The sequence below is a fragment of the Gossypium hirsutum genome, chromosome D05 (assembly GCF_007990345.1).
Source record: "Gossypium hirsutum isolate 1008001.06 chromosome D05, Gossypium_hirsutum_v2.1, whole genome shotgun sequence".
Classification (NCBI taxonomy): Eukaryota; Viridiplantae; Streptophyta; class Magnoliopsida; order Malvales; family Malvaceae; genus Gossypium; species Gossypium hirsutum.
This window is the reverse complement of record NC_053441.1, coordinates 60972827-60993265: the sequence shown is the minus strand read 5'-3', so window position 1 is coordinate 60993265 and position 20439 is coordinate 60972827. Positions and strand designations below refer to the sequence as shown.

The 20439-nt window shown below is 32.9% G+C and overlaps 1 protein-coding gene across 1 annotated transcript; it reads left to right on the top strand.

Moving 5' to 3' along the window:
- The first annotated feature begins 18677 nt into the window (after positions 1 to 18677).
- On the top strand, positions 18678 to 20074 carry LOC107903554 (norbelladine synthase). The gene is made up of 2 exons (XM_016829635.2): positions 18678 to 19035; positions 19671 to 20074. Exons 1-2 carry the CDS (start codon positions 18696 to 18698, stop codon positions 19943 to 19945), a joined length of 615 nt encoding a protein of 204 aa, XP_016685124.2. The 5' UTR covers positions 18678 to 18695; the 3' UTR covers positions 19946 to 20074.
- The last annotated feature ends 365 nt before the right edge of the window (positions 20075 to 20439 follow it).

The following is a 20439-nucleotide window of genomic DNA, read 5'->3' as shown; positions in this document are numbered from 1 at the left end:
AACAGATCGGTGGCCAATAATCCTATTTCCCTGAAGTTGCAGTGGAGAGGATTAAAACATTGGATCTTATCTCTCTGAAGTTGCAGAGAGTAGATCCCATCTAGTCTTATCTCCTTGAAGTTGCAGGGGAGCAGACTAAGTAAGCAAGTTTTATCCTCCTGAAGTTACAGTGAGGCAGACTGAAGATTGCAAACCTTATCTTCCTGAAGTTGCAGTAGAGCAGGTTAAAGCCGATAGTCCTATCTCCCTGAAGTTGTAGTGGAGCGGATTAGAACCTTGGATATTATTTCTCTGAAGTTGTAGAGAGCATATCCCATCTAGTCTTATCTCCCTGAAGTTGCAGTGGAGCAGACTAAGTAAGCAAGTCTTATCCTCCTGAAGTTGCAGTGAGGCAGACTGCAGATTGGAAACCTTATCTCCCTGAAGTTGCAGTGGAGCAGGTTAAAGCCGATAATCCTATCTCCCTGAAGTTGCAGTGGAGCGGATTAAAACTTTGGATCATAACTCTTTGAAGTTGCAGTGAGCAGATCGCATCTAGTCTTATCTCTCTAAAGAGGTAGTGGAGCAGACTAAGTAAGCAAGTCTTATCCTCCTGAAGTTGCAATGGAGCGGATTAGAACCACAAATCTTGGATCTTATTCTCTGAAGTTGCATAGAGCATATCACATCTAGTCTTATCTCCCTGAAGTTGCAGAGGAGTAGATTGAAGCACTAGTTCCTATACCTCTGAAGATGCAGTAGGAAGGAATAGGGCTACCTGAAGAAGAAGAGTACCAAGGTCCAACATAACCGGACAAAATTGGCCATTTCTAAAGTCTTTGCTCTGTTCCCATTACATGATAACGAGCAAAGAGGGGCAGCTATAATGGGCCAAATTTTCCCGGCCTACGTGAAGCTAAACACAACAGTTTTTTGGCCCAAAACCAAAAACAAAATACAATAACGAATGACCCAAAACTAGCCCTCAGGCCCAAGAACAATTTCAGAAACCCTAGAGTTCTAAGGTAAACTTTGGCCACAGCAACCATGCCCCTGAATCTCTTCACGATCTTCATACCTGCGCAACAAGGAAGGAAACAAAACAGAATACGGCAAGAAAAGTCTTTGAAATCGCGAATCAAGCAAGATACTAGAAGATTTTGTTTACTTTTCTTGTTTCATTGTTTGCTATAAAAGCAAACTCAATACACTGTAATAAGGATCACGGATCCAGATTCGAAAAAAATCAATAAAAAACTGGAGTGTTTTCACAAATAACAGAACACCAATAGAGCAAAGATCAATCCAAAGGTTTACATTTTAAATTTCTTTATTTTGTTTTATTTTAATCTACTGTTTTTTTCTTTTTTTCATTCATCTAAAACAAATAAAAAGGGAAAGAAATAACCTGTATTCGAGTCCTAACCGCCGTGGATGGCCGAGGAAGTCGTCACCGAGGATTGACGGCCAAAAACTGAAAGGTTTTCTCGAGATTTGGGCCCTCTATGTCAATATTTTGGCAATTTCGGGGCTGGATTCGGGTTTAAAGGCTTTAGAAGGGTCGAATCTGAGATTTTCGACTATCTGACCACCGCATACGGCGGTGCCACAGTAGGTGGCCGACGCCGGTGGCCGATGGTCGGACTGGACGCCGGAGCTCTAAGGGACGAGAGCTTTTCTTTGGTTTTTTTTGAGAAATGAAAGGAAAATGATTTTTTTGAAGGGTTTTTGGCTTAAATAGCCAACTAAAACGGCGTCGTTTTGGGACATTGGTCGACCCAAGTCCGACCCGACCCAGCCTAGGGTCTGCGCGTTTTGAGCGGAGGGGCAAATTGCGCTTTTGGCCCTTCCGCCTTTCAATATATTTTCGATTTAGTTTTTTTATTTTTTTTAAATTTACCCCTTTATTTATTTTTCAATTCCAATCTCATCCTTATTGAACGACGCCGTTTAGATGAGAAGGGAAAATTTCCCTTCCAGCCCCTCTATGTAACTCGCGCGTTCAATTTCGTCTTCCAAACTTCGATTATTTACAGATTTGCCCCAGATCTTTTATTTACAGTTCAAATTAGTTTTTTTTTGCTTCCCTTTTTTTATTAATTAATTCTTTTTTATTTTTTATTTTTCATATTTAATTATTTTTTTAAATCTATGGATATATATAGTCTTTTTTTACACATTTATGTATACATACGCATATTTATTTTTTTAAATATTATGTAATTATTTTTTTATTTTATATATGTAATTATTTTTCATAACTATACGTATATATTTATTTTTATATATGTATGTATATATATTGATATTTTTAATCAATTTTTTATATATATGTATATGCATAAATTTGTTTTTAAAATGCAAATGTATGTATTTTTTTATATACTTTATAATTTATTTTTTCCCCTTTTTTTCGTAAATACATCATGTATTATATGTATAAGTTTCATAGCCCAAGATTTCATATGTAAATTATGTGTACGTCTTTTAATTTCAATGCATATATTATGTGCCCTTTTATGCTTTACATTTTGTTTATTTTCTTCATTTGATCATTAATTCATGTTTTCGTTTATATGTTAAAAAGAATATTTTTTTATTTTGACCATTTATTTGATATTTTGCATGTGATTATTTTAATTTTTCTTATTTATTTATTTATATTTCTATACCATTGTTGTATGTATTATTGATATGTGTTAAAGAGGCATTTATTCATGCATATAATATAACGTTACATCATTTTTTTTATTTTAAAAATAGAAAATTTTCAAAATTGAGATAATGCTCGTGTTTAAGATTTTCAAGGAAATTGAGCCCTAACGTATTGGGTTCCGATTTTCTTCGTTAAATCTAACAATCGAGCATTTCTCTTTAATCAAAAAATAAGAACTCATTATTGGGAATTCAACACGTTGTGTCCTAACGTATTGGATGTGACGCATTGATTTCTCGAAATGAAGATTTTTTCTAAAAAAATAATAAAGGAAATATTCCGAGTTTGGGATTTTGGAGGAATTGTGCCCTAACGTATTGGGCCGCGATTTCTTAAATCCTGAATAAATGGATATTCTTTTAAATTTTTATTACACGAGTATTCTGGTCTAATTCATTTTTGAGGAAATTAGAATGTCGTGCCCTAACGCATTAGGTGTGGCATTTTCTTTCTCTGAAATGATAAGGGTCTTAATACATAACGTTTTTAAGTTTTTGCTAAGGATTATATTTTTCAAATTTTCGACATTAAGACATTAATTAATTAACTAGGTACCAATTTTTGGGATTAATGAGGGTGCTAATCCTTCCTCATAAGTAACCGACTCCCGGACTCGTTTTTCTAAAATTCGTAGACCAAAGTCGTTTTTAGGTGACCCAATCACACCTTAATAAAAGATTGGTGGTGACTCCCAATTTTTCCAATTTTTATCAAAAACTAATTTTTGTTTTTTTTAAAAAATGGTTTCGACACCAAGTTCTACAAATGTTCATCAATTTGGAGCTTGTTTTAGACCATAAAGGGCCTTCTTAAGAAGATAGACTTTGTCTCCTTCACCTTCCTTCCCAAATCCTTGGTGCTGCTCAACATAAATTTCTTCTTGTAAGACACCATTTAAAAAAGCTGATTTGACATCCAACTGGAATGCTTTCCAACCTTTTTGTGCAGCTAATGCGAGCAGTAACCTGGTTGTGTCCAATCTAGCAACAGGAGCAAAAGTGTCAAAATAATCGACACCAAAGATTTGAGCATACCCTTTAACCACTAGCCTGGCTTTGTATTTGTTAAGTGAGCCATTAGCATTGAGCTTGGTTCTAAATACCCACTTAACTCCAATTACATTCCTACCTTGAGGGCTGCCCACAAGAATCCAAGTTTTGTTTTTCTCTATCATCGACAGCTCCTCCTCCATTGCAACTATCCATTTTTTATCCGTCTTTACTTCTGCAAAGTTAGCAGGTTCACACATAGAAACAGTGTACCTTTCATAAATATCTGAGAACAACCTTGTTCCTCTCACGGAAGTATCATCTACTGTTTCATTCTGCCAGTCATTTTCTTCTTCGATGCTTGAATCAGAAAATTTGAATTTCAGTTCTGTCTTGGTCTGAGCCTTCTTCTTCGCACCATCCCAGCTCTACTCTTCATCCTCCATGAAGTGAACATTCCTACTAATAACAATATTTCCAGTTTGTGGTTGAAAAATTTTTTAGGCCTCGCTAATAGTACTATAACCTATAAATATACCAGGTGAGGCTCTCCTATCAAGTTTGTCATGTTTGCTATGTGGAACATGAGTAGAACACAAGCAACCAAATACTTTAAGAAATTTAGAAATGGTTTGTAACCATACCATGCTTCAAATGGTGTCTGTTCCTTCACTGCCTTTGTTGGAAGCCTATTTTATAGAAACACAGTCTTATTTACTGCCTCTGCCCAAAATTTATTTAGCAAATTCTTCTCATGCAGCACACATCTCGACATTTCCATGATGTATCTGTTTCTTCTTTCACTAAGTCTATTTTGTTGAGGAGTGTAAGGAGTTTTAAGTTGATGCTCTATGCCAAAATCTTCACAAAACTTGTTAAACTTTGCCGAAGTGTACTCCTTCCCATTTTCAGGCCTTATTCTCTAAATTTTGTAGCCATTTTCATTTTCTACTCTTGCTTTGAACTTTCAAAAAACTTGAGCTACTTCTGATTTAAACATCAAGAAAAAAATCTAGCACATTCTGGTGAAGTCATCAATAAAGACAATATAATAGCGACTACTTTTTAAAGAATGTGTACTTTAAAGGCCTACAACATCAGTGTGAATGAGCTGTAACTTGTAAGTGGCTCTCCAGGTTGACTTAAGAAATGACTTCCTATTTTTCTTTCCAAACTGACACGCTTTGCAGCTTGAAATTGTATCACTCAGCTTGGGAACATCAAGTGCCAACTCCTTTTCTCTTAATTGTAGTAGCCATTGATGATTATAGTGTTCGACTCTCTTGTGCCAAATCTGCGTGACATCTTCTTTGAGAGTAAAAGCAGATTTTTCCTCCTTTAAAGGATTGAGTGAAAAACTCTTTCTTTTCATTTTTACTCTGAAGATATCTTGATTAGTTGCATCCTTAATCAAACAATATTCATCTTCAAAAATAACTTTAAAGCCTTTTTCAATAAGTGTAACACCCCTAAATCCAGCCTAGAAGTTAGGCCCGAATCTGGCATGTCACATTGAAGAGTTTTTTGAAAACCATGTTTTCATTAAAAACCCTTATTGAAATTTCAAGTTCTTGCCATTTAAAACTTGTACAAAACCTCAGTTTGTGTTTGTTTATTTTCAATCTAGGTTTAATAAAATGTTATTACCTTCAAAACCTTATTATTGCGAAAGCTTAATTTAAAAGTAACCAATTTACAAAAACGTGATGTTTAAAGATTAAGTTGTGAAAGCGTAGTGTTTTGAAAACAGTTATTATTTTGGAAAATCATGTTCTACTTCTAGCAAATATAAATCACATCAAATCCAAGATTAAAGACCAGAAATTAAAAGAAGCCTTATTACAACTCGAATCAAAACCAAATTACTTAAGTAAATGAGCAAAACAAAATAAAACTTGTCCAGTTGTGTGGCCCTCTCCAAGTCCCTCGCAACTCTGAACCGTCTAATGCTAGGGATCACCTGAAAGGTTAAAAACGTGGTGAGTTTATGAAAACTCAGTGTGCAAGCTCCTTATTAAAAAACCATAATTAGTCTACGCCTGAGCCCTTTGACAGTAACAGTACAGTGTGGGCATTAGCCCAAAACAGAAACAGTGTGGGCCTAAGCCTGATACAGTATCAGTATGGTGCAAGTATGCAAACCCATTCCAATCCAGCCATCACACCACCCGTACCAACCCAACACACCATGTAGGGATAGAGTCCACCCACCTAGCCCTCACACCAATATTACAGCATAGCTGCCAGTAGTCAGAATGGCTAAGAGCCGTAAACAGGATAGCTATAAGCTATAAACAGGCTACAAGCCATAAGTATAGTAATATGTTTGGCACAAAGCCATCAGTAGCAGTGATATGATCGGTACACAGCCATCAGTAACGGTAATATGATCGACATAAAGCCATCAGTAACGATAATATGATCAGCATAAAGCCATCAGTAACAGTAATATGATCAGTACAAAGCCATCAGTAACAGTAATATGACCGGCACAAAGCCATTAGTAGCATCACAGCAAAGCTGCCAGTAGTAAAGCTACCAGCAGCAGTATCGCATCAAAGTTGCCATTATAGTATATGTGGCCAAGCCACTAATAACAGTGATTGTGGCAGAGCCACCAGTACAGTACTTCCTCTATAACAGTATCCCAACCCCATGCAATATGTCGTGTATGCAGAATGCCATACTTAGAATCAGTCATTCAAATCACAAACAAATCGGTCATACCAAACACAGATAAATCAGTCATTTAACCATAGACAATTCAATCATTTGATCTCGAGAATATTACGATCATTTTACCCTATAGGGGTATTACGGTCATTTTACCCTATAGGGGAATTATGATCATTTTATCCTACAGGGGCATTACGATTATTTAACAACCTTTTTGAAGGTCTACAGTCACCTCGAGCGACACAGATAACCTAAATGGTCATACGGTAGAAATGGGCCTAAGGTCCATATTCGGCCTAAGTTAGCCCACAAGCTCATGTGGCCCATTTAGCCCAAATTCAGCCACAACTATGCGAACGTTATAGCCCAGTCCAGTATTTGCCACTTAACGTGATTTATATCCATGTGGGGCCCATGAGCCTATTAGGCCCACATGACCCATTCCAGCCCAACGAGGCCCATAACAGCCCAAGAGCATGAGAGCGCTTATGGTGGCCTCAACAGTCTAACACCCGTATTCATGGGCTTGGTTCACAGCACAAGTGCTCACACATCCATGTGGCATCAATTGTCGTATTTTTGGTTTTTCAACTTTACGACAGTAATGCTTTACGGTGTATAGATACACACACACTTTTAGCTTTTCAACCGATCATCAAATACTAAATACAATACACACCTGAATACGAACTCTTGCGAACAGCCCACGAGCAACATTAAACAAGGTATTTATCAATTGCTTGACAATAGGATCTCGACCTTCATTGATAGTTATCTACATATAAAACGAATTTAGTAATCAAGATTGCTTCTATATATGGTTTGAATCTATGGTTATCAGCCTAAAGAAAACGCAAACTCCAAACAAGGGAAATTCATATTCGACCAATACCAACCCACGACAACATATTTCAGTTCAGATCATTCACTGCGAGTAGTATTACCTTCGGTCAAGAATGAAAGAGAAAGGTCCAATCGCTTCTACAGCGTTGGAGAACTCCTCCACTCCTCACGAATTTTTTAAACCTAGAAAAATACCATAACAAAGGTAACAAAAAAAGATAAGAATCGACATCTAAGGAAATAGAAGAGAAAAGCTGAAAGAGTAGAGATTCAGGGACCTACCAATCGATATTCTGCCAACGAAAACTATTTGAGTGACAGGGAAGAGAAGTTAGAATCGAGAGGCAGATGAGGTGGTCATCCACCGCGGCTTGAGAGAGAGGGTGAATAGAAGAGAATCGATAATCAAGGACAAGGGAGAGGGTTGATGGGATAAACAATATCCACTAAGAAGGGAGGAAACGCTCAGCTACCCAAAACCAAAAATAAGTAAAGGCAAAGTACCAATGAGGGAGAGAAAGGAAGTTGATCCAGCAAAGAACGATTTTGAAGAACAAAAACCCAATTACCTGAATAGACACTAATGGCAATCGGCTACCAAAACACACAATACAAAATAGGGAGAAAAACAACACAACAAGAGGTATACATTTCTGAAATAGAGAGCAAAAATGCAACCTCTTTCGACACAAGACTAAAAGTCATAAGACCGAATTTGCACCATGGGAAACCCACTTTCAGCCAACTACTACTACACCCCTAATTCCACTCCCCAAATCTCTCAACACTCCTAATTTGATACACTTTCAAACTCTTCCAAATCCTTATCCCATGAATCACTCCCCCAAGACCAATTCCACAACCATCTGAGCAAAATCCCACTACAACACAACCACTAGGCATCATAACTGCAAAATAAAACCTCCATTGCTCATCCCAAGACTTGAACCTTAAACCTCTTGCCGACTATAACACCATCTTGCCACTAGACCATCCACTCTCTTTGTGTCACCTTTTACCACATTTTATTTTTAAAGCCTACTTACTTACTCCCAGGGTTTTATTCACCTAAAACCAAAATTTTTGCTAGAGCCCAGGTTTGAACCCAGGACTTCTCCAGGACTTCTCAGGACCCTTAACCACTAAAGCAGACATACTTTTGTGTTATTAACTTGCACAGCTAAAATATCTAAGAGTAGTCTCTTATCCGCTTCCAAGCTCAAATACTTCTAGGACCGAAATTTAGGGTGTTACAATAAGTTTCCCCACACTGAACAAATTTTGTCAATGTTAGGGACAAAAAGAACATCATGTATATGTTTTGTACCTGTACAACTTGCAATTACAACAGTTCCCTTTCTTTTGATAGAGATGTAATCCCCATTGCCAATTTTAACTTTGGTGATGCTAGTTGGCTTCAAATCTCTAAACAACTCCTTGTCATGATTCATATGGTTGGTGCAGCCATTGTTAATCAGTCAGCTTTCATTTAACTCACTTTTCACAAAGCATGTAGCCAAAATAGTTGATCCTCGTCTTCCTGATAAAAATCTTAGCTTTTTCATCTTGTTGCTGAATCTTATTCATGCAAATTACAGCTTCATGCCCCACTAGATTATATTTGGTGCACTTGGCATCTGGTTTTCTCCAGCATTTGTAAGAAGGATGACTCTTTCTAATACAATGTTGACATGGAGAGTAGGACCCCTTCTTGACTCCTACTTTGTTGTTAGTTGAAGATTCACTAGTAGAATTTTGATTCCTCCTAATATTTTTCTTCTTATTGTTCCTTGCATTCTCACGATGCTTAACTGGTAAGGCTCCTTCAACAGCACCTTCTTGCTTCATGGCTCTTCTTTGCTCCTGGGCTTGCAAAGCATTGAGAATCTCTGCAAGAGTGATTTGAGTCAGATCTTTGGTATTTTCTAATGCTGAAATAGATGCCTCAAATTTTTCAGGCACTGTTATAAGAATTTTTTCAACAATTCTTGAGTCTTTGAACTCAGAACCATGTAATCTAATTTGGTTTGCTACATCCAATAACCTATCAGAATACTCTTTAATTGAATCTATTTCCTTCATCTTCTGCAACTCAATTTCTCGAATCAAGTTTAGCACACATATTCCTTTGATTCTTTCATCTTCTTCATATTCTAACTTGAAATAATTTCATATCTCATATGCTGACTTCAGAGTCATAATCCAAGTGAAGACAATAGACGAGACTGTAGCGAGCAAACAAGCCTTTGCCTTAGATTTCTTTATCTTTTTCTCCTTCTGCAATTTGATTTGCGCCATGGTAGGATTGTTTGGGGCAACAGGAATTTCATAATCTTCTTCCACTGCTTCTCAAATATCCAAAGTTTCCATATATGCCTCCATACGAACTGCCCAAACCTGGTAGTTGTCTCCATCAAACATCGGTGGAGAAATTGAAGAGAAACTGGAACCTGCTTCAACGTCTATGACATAGCACCCACGCACACACACAGATCCCTTAAGAATAAGGTTCTGGTGCCAATTGTAAGAATTTAAAGAAAAAAAACAAAAAAAATGGATGAAGGTAACTTACCTTTTTCTTCAGCAAACATTCAGCATTTATAAATAAAATAAAATCAACATCAATATCAATATCAATATCTCACTTTCTCCTAACTTAAGCAATATGCAAAATAACTAACTCTTAAAAAACTGAAATTTCAAAACAGTCCTAACTTTGACCCTTTTTCAAAATAGTCCTTGTTTAAAAATTAAAGATATTTTCAACCTTATTTTCAAAAATTGATTTAATTATCTAAAAGCCATAGATGAAGACATTTTTTATTTACCATGCTACGAAATTTCTAAGCACACTAGAGCTACAATTCCTAAATTACGTATTGTGATTGTCTATTACGTATTGTGATTGTGAACGAAAAGTGTTGAATGGGTACGCTATGAGTGCATAGAGTAGTAGTAGCATATGAATGTTGTAAGAATGATTGATGTTTTTCTATGGTTATTTCTCGATGTTTTAATATTTAGTGGATCATGTGTGGGTATATATTACCATAGTATGTACAAAATGCATGAATTGCATATTTACAATGGTGAAGCATGGAGGGAAAAATTTTGACGGGTTAGATGAAGTTAGGATTTGGGAAATGGTGTTTCCTTGTACTGCAATCCAATATTGCTAGGTGTGTGAAGCTCCGGGCCTTGTGGATGGGACACTGCAGTGTTTAAAAATCAAGGTTTAAAGTGGCGAAATAGAGGAATGGACGGATAGATAGGGAAATGGAATTTTTGTTAGATTTCGTAATTCGACGTTACTTGGTACAAACCGTGATGTGCAAAGCTCCGGGCCTTGTAGATGGGGCACTATGGTGTTCAAGCATCAAATTTAAATATGAAATGAAATTATATCGACTGGCTCACTAGAGCAACACTGCGATGACAGTCAGCAGGCTCTATGGGGTGACACCGCAGCAGCGGTAAGGTTATTTGGGGCGACACCTCAAAAAGGTTTAATGTGTAAGATCATGACTCAGCTATGGTAACAAACAGAGTCCGCTAAGAGATTAAACATGGAGAATAATATGTAAGACCATGGCTCAACCATGGCAACATAAAGGATCCATCGGGATACTAGACACGGGAAAATCCATCAGGACGATAAGCATGGGGTTATATGTGTGAAGTTCGCAGATCAGTATAATAGAAACCTGCCAAGGTATAAAGTAGAGTTGCGATATGACTGGTGTAATAATTCACCAGACCAAATGAACTTCATATGTTTGGGAAACACAAACTAGGGAAATAAAGAGAGAATTTGCCATAGGCAAGCATGAATGGAGCCAAAGAAGCGTCCCAATCTAGTTAGGGCAAAAGAAGGGGGAGACTTCTTAGATAATGAGGTAAATGTACTGTACATCAATAAGAGTTTGCCAGGGAAGCCACAAATCCCACATTGTTAAGCAGACACGAAACATGCTATATTGGGATACAATCTTAATTTTGTAAGTCAACAAAGATGGAACTGAAAGATTGGGTAAACCGACCTGAGTCTCCATGGAAGGAAATGTTAGATCGAGGCTGAATAATCAATAAAGTCCACTAGAGAATCATAAAAAGTAGAAGTTCGTCGAGACCATGAACCATGGTTTAACAAAGCATCTCAAAGAAATGGGCTAAAGAAGTGGGTACTATGGGGTTACATTGTGGGCACTAATTCCGGAAGGAAAAAATAGTGTTAGAAAGGGATTGTATCCTGGTAATGACCCACAATTACGGTCATTTTTTAGGTTTACGTTGCACATCACCAATTAGGAGTAATGAATACGAGTATTAGGGATGTGGATCAACGATCAATAATGTAGACCCTAATGAGAAAACATGGTTATGACCAAACTAGGGATCAAGTCTGCCTAGAGCTAGCTTAAGGAGAAAAAGTGGCATTGGCCTTGTAAACTAAATTTCCAAATCCTTCTACAAAAATAGGAAGTTAAATTCTAAGCCAGGAATTTTGATTTCTTAAGATTTATGATGCCTTGCATGAATTTATTTAATAGATTTTACTAAGTTCATCTGAACATATAAAAAATTATTGCATGGGTACAGGGCAGATAAAAACTATATATCCAGAAAAGGGACCAAGCCAGACCCCACCAGTGTTAAAGTTGGCTGGGGAAATTTTTTTCATGCATATAAAGAGGCACTCTTATAGGCCATGCCTCAAGGGGTTAGTTGGTTAAGCTTGTGTTATAGTCTCATCGCAAAGTTGTAAATGTCTGTTAGGAAATTTTGTAAAGAATTAAAACACATAAGATAAAATCTAAAATAGAAGTCAAACTTTGAAATTTGATATTTTTTAAGCGTGAAAATTTTGTTAGGTTTGAAATGTTGTTAAGTTATTCGAGTTGATGTGACACCTAGTACCCAGACTGGTCACTTGTGTCGAGTATATGGTGTTACAAGTTTTACACCGGTATAAGTATCATATTGATAACTCTAGGATATAGAGATATTTTAGTACTTTTAAGCTTATATTTCATTCAAGTTAAGAGTGGTTGAGAATGTTTTAGTAGTCATTTTAAATATATTTTTGTTAAGTAGTTAATATTTGAAGTTTTTAGTTTAATAATGTATTTTGAAAAATTTCTACGCTAAAAATATGAATTTTTATCATTGAAGGTGGTTGGTGGAACATTGAAGATGTGGATAAAAGAAGTGTAAAAGTTCACCTAATGACGCTCAATACCGCAACAATGTCACAGCATTATACTGACGGGAACAAGTTAGGAACTTCATATCTATAGAGCGCCATGTTAAGTTTTTGGCTTAAAATATCTCTCAATCAAGTGCTGATAATAACCAAGGACTAGAATAAATAGGTTATGCAAGAATATGAAAGCCAAAATCACTTCCAATAGGACAAAGATAGAAAAGAAAAGTGGTTGACCTAGTCTATCTTGCTTTAAGTGATATAAATATCATATTTTAGAGCAAAGAAAAAGGGCTGCTAAGTTCAAAACTGAATAGAAATTTACAGAGCAAGTGCATCGGAAAAGAAGCAAAGAAGATAAGGAAGAACGAGACATAAACAACTTGTGGAGAACCATCGACATTCAGCTCAACATCTCTTTGCCTTTCTCTTTATTTGTTATTTCATTTTTTTGTTGTTTGAAACCATGGCTACAATTTGTTTGATTGTCTTTACTTTGTTAAATTTGTAACGATATAGACATATATTGTTACCGTGCATAATATTGTAGGAATGGTACTTGCAATTGTAATCTTGATGTTAACTTGACATAGACATATATTAAATTGATTAAAAGATTGAATGTAGTGACTTCGAGAGAAGTCTATAACTTGTTGATTCCATATCAGTAAACTGTCATTTTGTCACAGCATTGGTACAACATTGCTACCTACAGTTACATATTAGGGGAAATAATTGTTCTCGCTCTTCATCTTATTGCTATTAATTTGTATTACTATTTTTAAATTGATTAGCATTTTTAGTTAAATTCAATCATATTTGTATTTGATTTCCAATTTGTCATTTGTTAATTTTGCAATTATAAGTTTAAAATCAATCTCTCAGGAGATGACTCTAATATTCACTACTATATTATTTGTGAGCAACTGTGTACATTTACACATCATAAGAAAATTCATGACACATATATAGTACTTTGAATTTTTTTTTCAAATATTCCATTTCAAAATCATATACATATTTATTATCATTACAATATTGAAGGAGAAAAAGAGATAATTGATTTAAACATGTGCCATTGAAATACAAGGAGCTTTAACCACAACCCTAAATAAATCTTGGCATATATATATAATATTTTTATGGGTAACCTACCAAAATAGTCACTTTTGTTTACCTTAGGTTACATTTTAGTCACTTGTGTTTGAAATGTTACGTTTTAGTCACTTATGTTATCACGTTGTAACATTTTAGTCACTGAGCCGTTAATTGTCGTTAACGATGTAACGATAAGCTGATGTGACACGTTAAATCATCATTTCAAACAAAAATTTTAGGTTAATTTATGCAATCAGTCCCCATATTTTTTTGTTTTATTTTTTTAACTTTCCTTTTTTTTCCATTCTCTTCTGCTTCTCCATCTGTTTTCCCCCTTTTCCATTTCTTTTAACGTAGTTTTTCTATGTTTTCCATTTGTTAAAACTAGTCCTTATACTTTTATTTTTTTAACAATTTAATTTTTTCGAGTAAGGCAAGCTTGTTGACTACTTTTAACAAATGAAAAATATGGAAAAACTACGTTAAAAGAAATGAAAAAAAAAGGAGGAAAACAGAGGGAGAAGCAAATAAAAAATGGAAAATAAAGCAAAAAAAGAAAGTTAAAAGAACATAAAAGAAAAAAATTAAATTGCTCAAAATGGGAAAAATATAAGGATCAAATGTAGAATTTCTCCTAAAATTTTCATTTAAAATGATGATTTAATGTGCCACCTTAGCTTACCGTTACACTGTTAATGGCTTAGTGACTAAAATGTTATAACATGATAACGTAATTGACTAAAACATAACATTTCAAACATAAGTGACTAAAATGTAACCTAAGGCAAACAAAAGTGACTATTTTGATAGTTTACTCTATTTTTATTATATTTCTTAAATTACTTCTAAGCTAAATTTTTGAGAAGTCAAAGTTGTAAATTTTCAAAAGTATTTAATGTATTTATTTAGTTAGGTACAATAGATAAGTTACAATTAAATTATCTTAAATGACTTTTAATTTGATTTAACTCATATTAAAACTTCAACTTCAACTTCAAGCCTATACAAATTTTTGAAGATTTGAAGATTTGTTAGTTTTTCCATGATTTTTGAAAATGTGTATATTTTATCTATTAAAAGTTTTAATTTGTTAAGTAATTTAATTAAACTTAGGGTCTGTTTGATTGACAGAATTGATCTTCCGGAAAATCATTTCCAACTTTTCCAGCGTTTGATTGGCGGAAAACATTTTCCATTTGGAAAATGAACTCCAAAACAAGGGAAAATGGGTTACATTTTAGGGAAAATGTCTTACCCTTTCAATTTCCGTAAGACATTTTCCGTGCTCTCCTCTCTATCGCCTCCTTCATTCCTTCATTTCCGGTAGAAAACTGCTTCTGTTTATCGATTTTCCAGTAATTTGTTTTTTTAATTATTCAATACTTGTTTTTTTAACACAATTACAAATAATTTATTTGATATTAGTTTTTTTCAATTTACAACGATTAATATTGTAGCTTAATAATTGAGTATTATTATAAATAAATCATTGCAATATATGTAAAAACAATTTAAAATATAAAAATTTATTAATATATATTAATATATATGTAAAAACAACTTTTCCGGAAAATATTTTCAGGAAATCTGCCAAATAACAGAAAATATTTTCTAGTAAATCATTTTACAGAAAAGTAAAACATTTTCCAGAAATCATTTTACGGAAAACATTTTACTGACAATCAAACAGACCCTTAAATTAAGTTTAGGAATATATTAAATATGTTTTAGCGTATAATAATATTTATGTACTTTTAAAAATTGATGATGTGATATTATTTTATTGGTGCTTAAAAATTATATACTTTAAAATGATCTTAATGTAATTTATTATCTAATATTATTTAATTTTTTGTAAAAATATAACGCGGCTTGCACTACTCTTATTAATATAATATTCAGTAAAAAGAATTTAATTTTTTTAATTTAATGTCAATCACAACCATTCATTTTTTTAAATTTAAGATATATAGTAAACCTAATTTAATATTTTTTTAGATTTAAGATTAGACTATATTACTAATATAATTCTAAAAATTAATTTAATAGTTTTTATAAAATTTTATAACCCTAAATTTTATATCCTAAAATTTTAGACCCTAAATTATAAATTTAAATCCTAAACTAAAAATTTATTTAAAACAAAATTGAAAAATAAAAAAATATTCCGTATGCATTTCAGTCTACTTTTTTTTGTATTTTTATTTGGGATAAATATCAAAAGTATAAACAAATTTTGATCTAATGTGCAATATCATACGTAAACTTTGATTTGTACAATTTTATATGTGAATTTTTTATTTGATTGAATGTTCACAAACCATTGACAACATTATCAAATTAGTATCACTTTACGTTGATATATTGCAACACAAAAAAAATTATTAATCCAAAATGAAAATAAATGTATATATTTGTTTTTTAAATAAAAATTTTATGTATATATATGAACTGTAATTCAAATTTCATATATATAATTACACCAAATTAAAATCCATAAATCAAATTGTAAACCAAAATTCATGTATATTTTTTTAAAAAGTTATAATCTAATATATATAATACGAGTTATTAACGAAAATCTTAACAAATTCAAACGACAAATTCGCAAGAGCAACACACATCGAAAGACAATAATGCATGAAGTAGGTGACCATGTCTTCGAAACCGGGTAAATTAGGATGATTATTTAAAATGTCATCAAAACTAGACAACTGGGATGGTAAGTTATTGTAGTAAAAGTCATCGTCATGGATGACAAGTGAACGACCATCGTCACTGGAAAAAAATTTCGAGATGGTCAGTTATCGATATGGGTTTTGCATCGCACCATGAATATATAATTTATACACGCATTGGTTTACTAAATGTTCCTTACATTATGCTTAATTGTTATGTTGTTATCAATTAAATGCTTTACTGTTTGTACGATCCTATATGATGGTTAAAAAATTATACTCACACTAAACTATCATAAGCTTACTCCCCATTTTTCCTTATTTCTCGGGTAACATAGAAAACAAGGACTCGGAATGGCATCAGAGAAAACCTTAAGACTAGCATCTCGTTTTTCTTTTGTTATTATTTTAAAGTTTCCTTTAAAGTTTTCTTTAATCATTTTAATGGTTTGTTTATCGGGTTATAAGCTATTAATTATTTATTGCTTATATAATTGTGGTTTAAAATTATTTAGTTTAGTAAATTCTTAAGCATGATACTTAGTTAATATTCTGATTATTGCATGCTAATTGATTTAGAAAACTATTATTTTTAACAATGTATTCTCTACTTTACAAAATATTTAAAAATTTTGGAAATTTTCTTTAAACCTTAATTGTTTTTCTCAAAACTTCACTTTAATACTAATAAATTGCTAAGTAAAGGCAGTTTAATTAATAAATTTTTTTCTTAAAAATAAAAGAGTGATTTTCATACAATCCAACTCAAGTAAAAGAGTGACTTTATAGGATCACTTTGGTGATCAATGTAATGCCTTTGACTTAGCCGAAACTCCTAGGCCAGGTAAGAGATGTTACAATATTTGAAAACCTTTTCAAAGCAAAAAAAAAACGATACTTTAGTATGATAAACTTGAATAATTAATTAACTTACTTAAGTCCCAAAATTATTATTTTAGAATTTTTTTTAAAAAAAATTTAACTTTCTTTTTTTTTTTTAGATTTTTTTTAGAATTTTTGTAATTTTTCTTGATAGAGAGATCAATTTGTTCATTTTCTAAGTTGATAGGGACTAAAAGGGTATTTATTCCAATCTATTATTCAAATTAATCCCGAACTCAAAACTCAAATTACTTATTTGAGTTGACTCGAATAACTCAATTTAGTTAACTCGAAATTTGATTTTTTTTATTTTTTTCAATGTTTTCGAATCAAATCGAGTTTTACTCACCATTAGACAAAAATATATTAAATTATGCAAATATGTGAGAAAATAAAAACACAACTAAAATTAAACAATTAAGAAAATTACATTATCTTTAAAATAAATTAAACTCGTAACAAAAAGAAATTTGAGATTTTAAAATTGAAAGTTAATTGAAACTTGCAAACAATACAACACTAAGGAAGAGACGGTGATAGTGGTCATTGGCAAGGTCTCCTCTTTCTACTTATCCCTTTATATATTCTCCTTAATTAATTAAACTAGGACTTATAATAATCGAGAGAACTAAAAAAATAAAAAAAGAGAAAACCCGTAACAATCAACAACACAAGATTTCAACAAACATGAAGCCTACAACATAAATTGAAAACACCTACAACAATTAACAAACACGAAGCCTACAAAAAATATTAATAACTAAATAAACAATAAAAAATCTCTCAATGGAATAAACCACAAAGTAATATAAAAACACAACTAGAAATTAAAAAAATTAAACTTACCTTGCTGCAGATGAGGGTGAATGTCCAAAGAAAGTGCAAAGTTAAAATTGAGAGGAGAAAGATAGGTATTTTAGTTTCCAAACTTATGACAAAAAAGAAATTTTGGTTTTTGTCTTGATAAATATAATAAAAATAGAGGGTAATTTTGTCTTAAAATTTAGATCCCGCCTATAATTTTAGATTACTTAAGAAAGAGATCATAACGAGATTATACCGTACATTACGTGATGGTTGTAATGTGAGATTTAATGATGGTCGGGATGTTGAAATCCAAATACCATAATCTTATTCTAACATGTAAAATTACAAACTGTAATATTATATTTTGCGTACCAAACCCCGTTTGAGCAATGCAAAAATATTTATGAAGAATTGATGTAGTTGAATGGTTAAAGATTTGTACCTTATGTAGTTGGTTCAAGTTCAAGTACTTTCCCTAGCATCTTTTACGTTATATTGTGTTATAAAATAAATAATTAACAACTAAAGAAATATGTATTTTATTCATCAACATCAAATTTTTTATCCTAATAGATATCTATTTTATAATAAAATATATTTATAATATAACCCATATTTTAATTTAATAAGTATAAAATTGATTATTTAAAAAAATAAAATTAATTACAATTTAAGTATTTAATTTTAAAAATTATAAAATCCAAGAGTTTTGCATTTAATTGGAAAAGTATTATGCCCACTTGAAGAAGTACTCTTTATATTTTATGGATTTATAGATTATAGGTTAGAGATTTATAAATGTATCACATATTGACCTAATTTCTATGCTCTATATAAACCCTGAAAATTGCAGAAATAGAGAAACCAGAGAATCATTCCAAGGTTTAAAGCAAGCAAAATTCCAAAGAAAAAGAATGCTGAAGCAATTCTCATTGGTTTTCTTTGTTCTGTTAGCTTGCTACAATGGGGTTAATTCTCAGGAACTGAAGCATATTACGAAGGAGCTTGAAGTGAATGCGCCTGCAAGTGAAGCTTGGGAACTTTATAGGAAGCTTGGCCTCCTAAAACTTATTGATCTTAAGCTGACAAATATTTTCCAAAGCACTGAGGTTTTGAAGGGTGATGGTGGGGTCGGAACTGTTGTCAAACTCACTTTCGTTCCAGGTACTTAAACCTCTATAAAATGCCATTTAACACCAAGTTTTTGTTGACTAGTATCTTGTTTCTCTAATGGATTGAGCTCACGATGGAATCTTTTTTATGATTTCAATATTGAGAAGAGGAAAGGGATAATAATATTTGAACTAGGTGTTAGACGAAAACTCTAACCACATCTCTAAACAAAATTTGACGATGAATGCCTTTAAAACCAAGCTTCTCTTGATAATCAATTCTTTTTTTTTCTTTTTCTTTTTGTTATTGATTGAGCTTATCATATATACCGTTCTCTAAAGGATTAAGCTGATGATGATTTTTTTTTTATTTCTATAATATTGGAAGTATTAGGAGATTTAGGGCTTAAAATCGAGTGAGGCGAAAACTTTTAACCACTGCTTCAAGGAAATCTTGACGATGATGAACACCATTTAAAATCAAGCTTTTCTTGATAAAAGTTCTTGTTTTCTAATGGTTTGAACTGATCATACTTACCTTTTAAAACAAAGTTTTTCCTTGATCAATATTCTTGTTTCTCTCATGGTTTGAGCTGACCATTAATACCCTTGAAAAGCCAAATTTTCTTTGAAATTTATTGTTTTTACAGGTTTTAACTGATGATAGGTTGTTTCCATACGAAGCAGGGAATTCAAGTTATACAGAGAAATTCACTGTGATGGATGACCAAAGGAGGGTGAAAGAGACAAAAGGCTTGGAAGGCGATTGTCTAGCTATTGGTTGCTCAGTTCAAATCCTTGAATTTGAAATAATAGAGAAATCCCAGAACTCAAGCATCATAAAATCTACCATTTCATATGCTGTCAAGGAAGAATTTCAAGCCAAGGATCCAAAGCCTAGCATCCAAATCGTAGAAGCTATTGTACAAAGTTCCAAGAAGTTCCTTGAGAGAAACAATTAATGATGGTTAAATAATAAGTGTTAGCTAGAAGCAAGATCGTCAATAAATTGCCTTTTTTGGGCAGAAATTCTGTAGAAAGAAAAGATAATTAAAAATGAAGAAGCAAAATATGCAATTTCAAAATAATAATTATTGAAATTAGTGTTTTATTTTAAAGCAATGAGCTTGAAGTGAATGCGCCTGCATGTGAAGTTTGGGAACTCTATAGGAACCTTGGGCTCTTTGAGCTTGCTGCAAATGAGCTTAAAAATGTTGTCCAAAGCCTTCAGGTTTTGAAGGGTGATGGTGGGGTCGGAACTGTTGTCAAAACCACTTTTGTTCCAGGTACTTCAACCTCTACAAAATACCCTTTAACACCAAGTTTTTGTTGACTAGTGTTCTTGTTTCTCAAATTGATTGAGCTCACGATGGAATTTTTTTATGATTACAATATTGAGAAGAGAAAAAAGATGACAAGATTTAAATCAGTATAATTTAGGCGTTAGAAAAAAAGT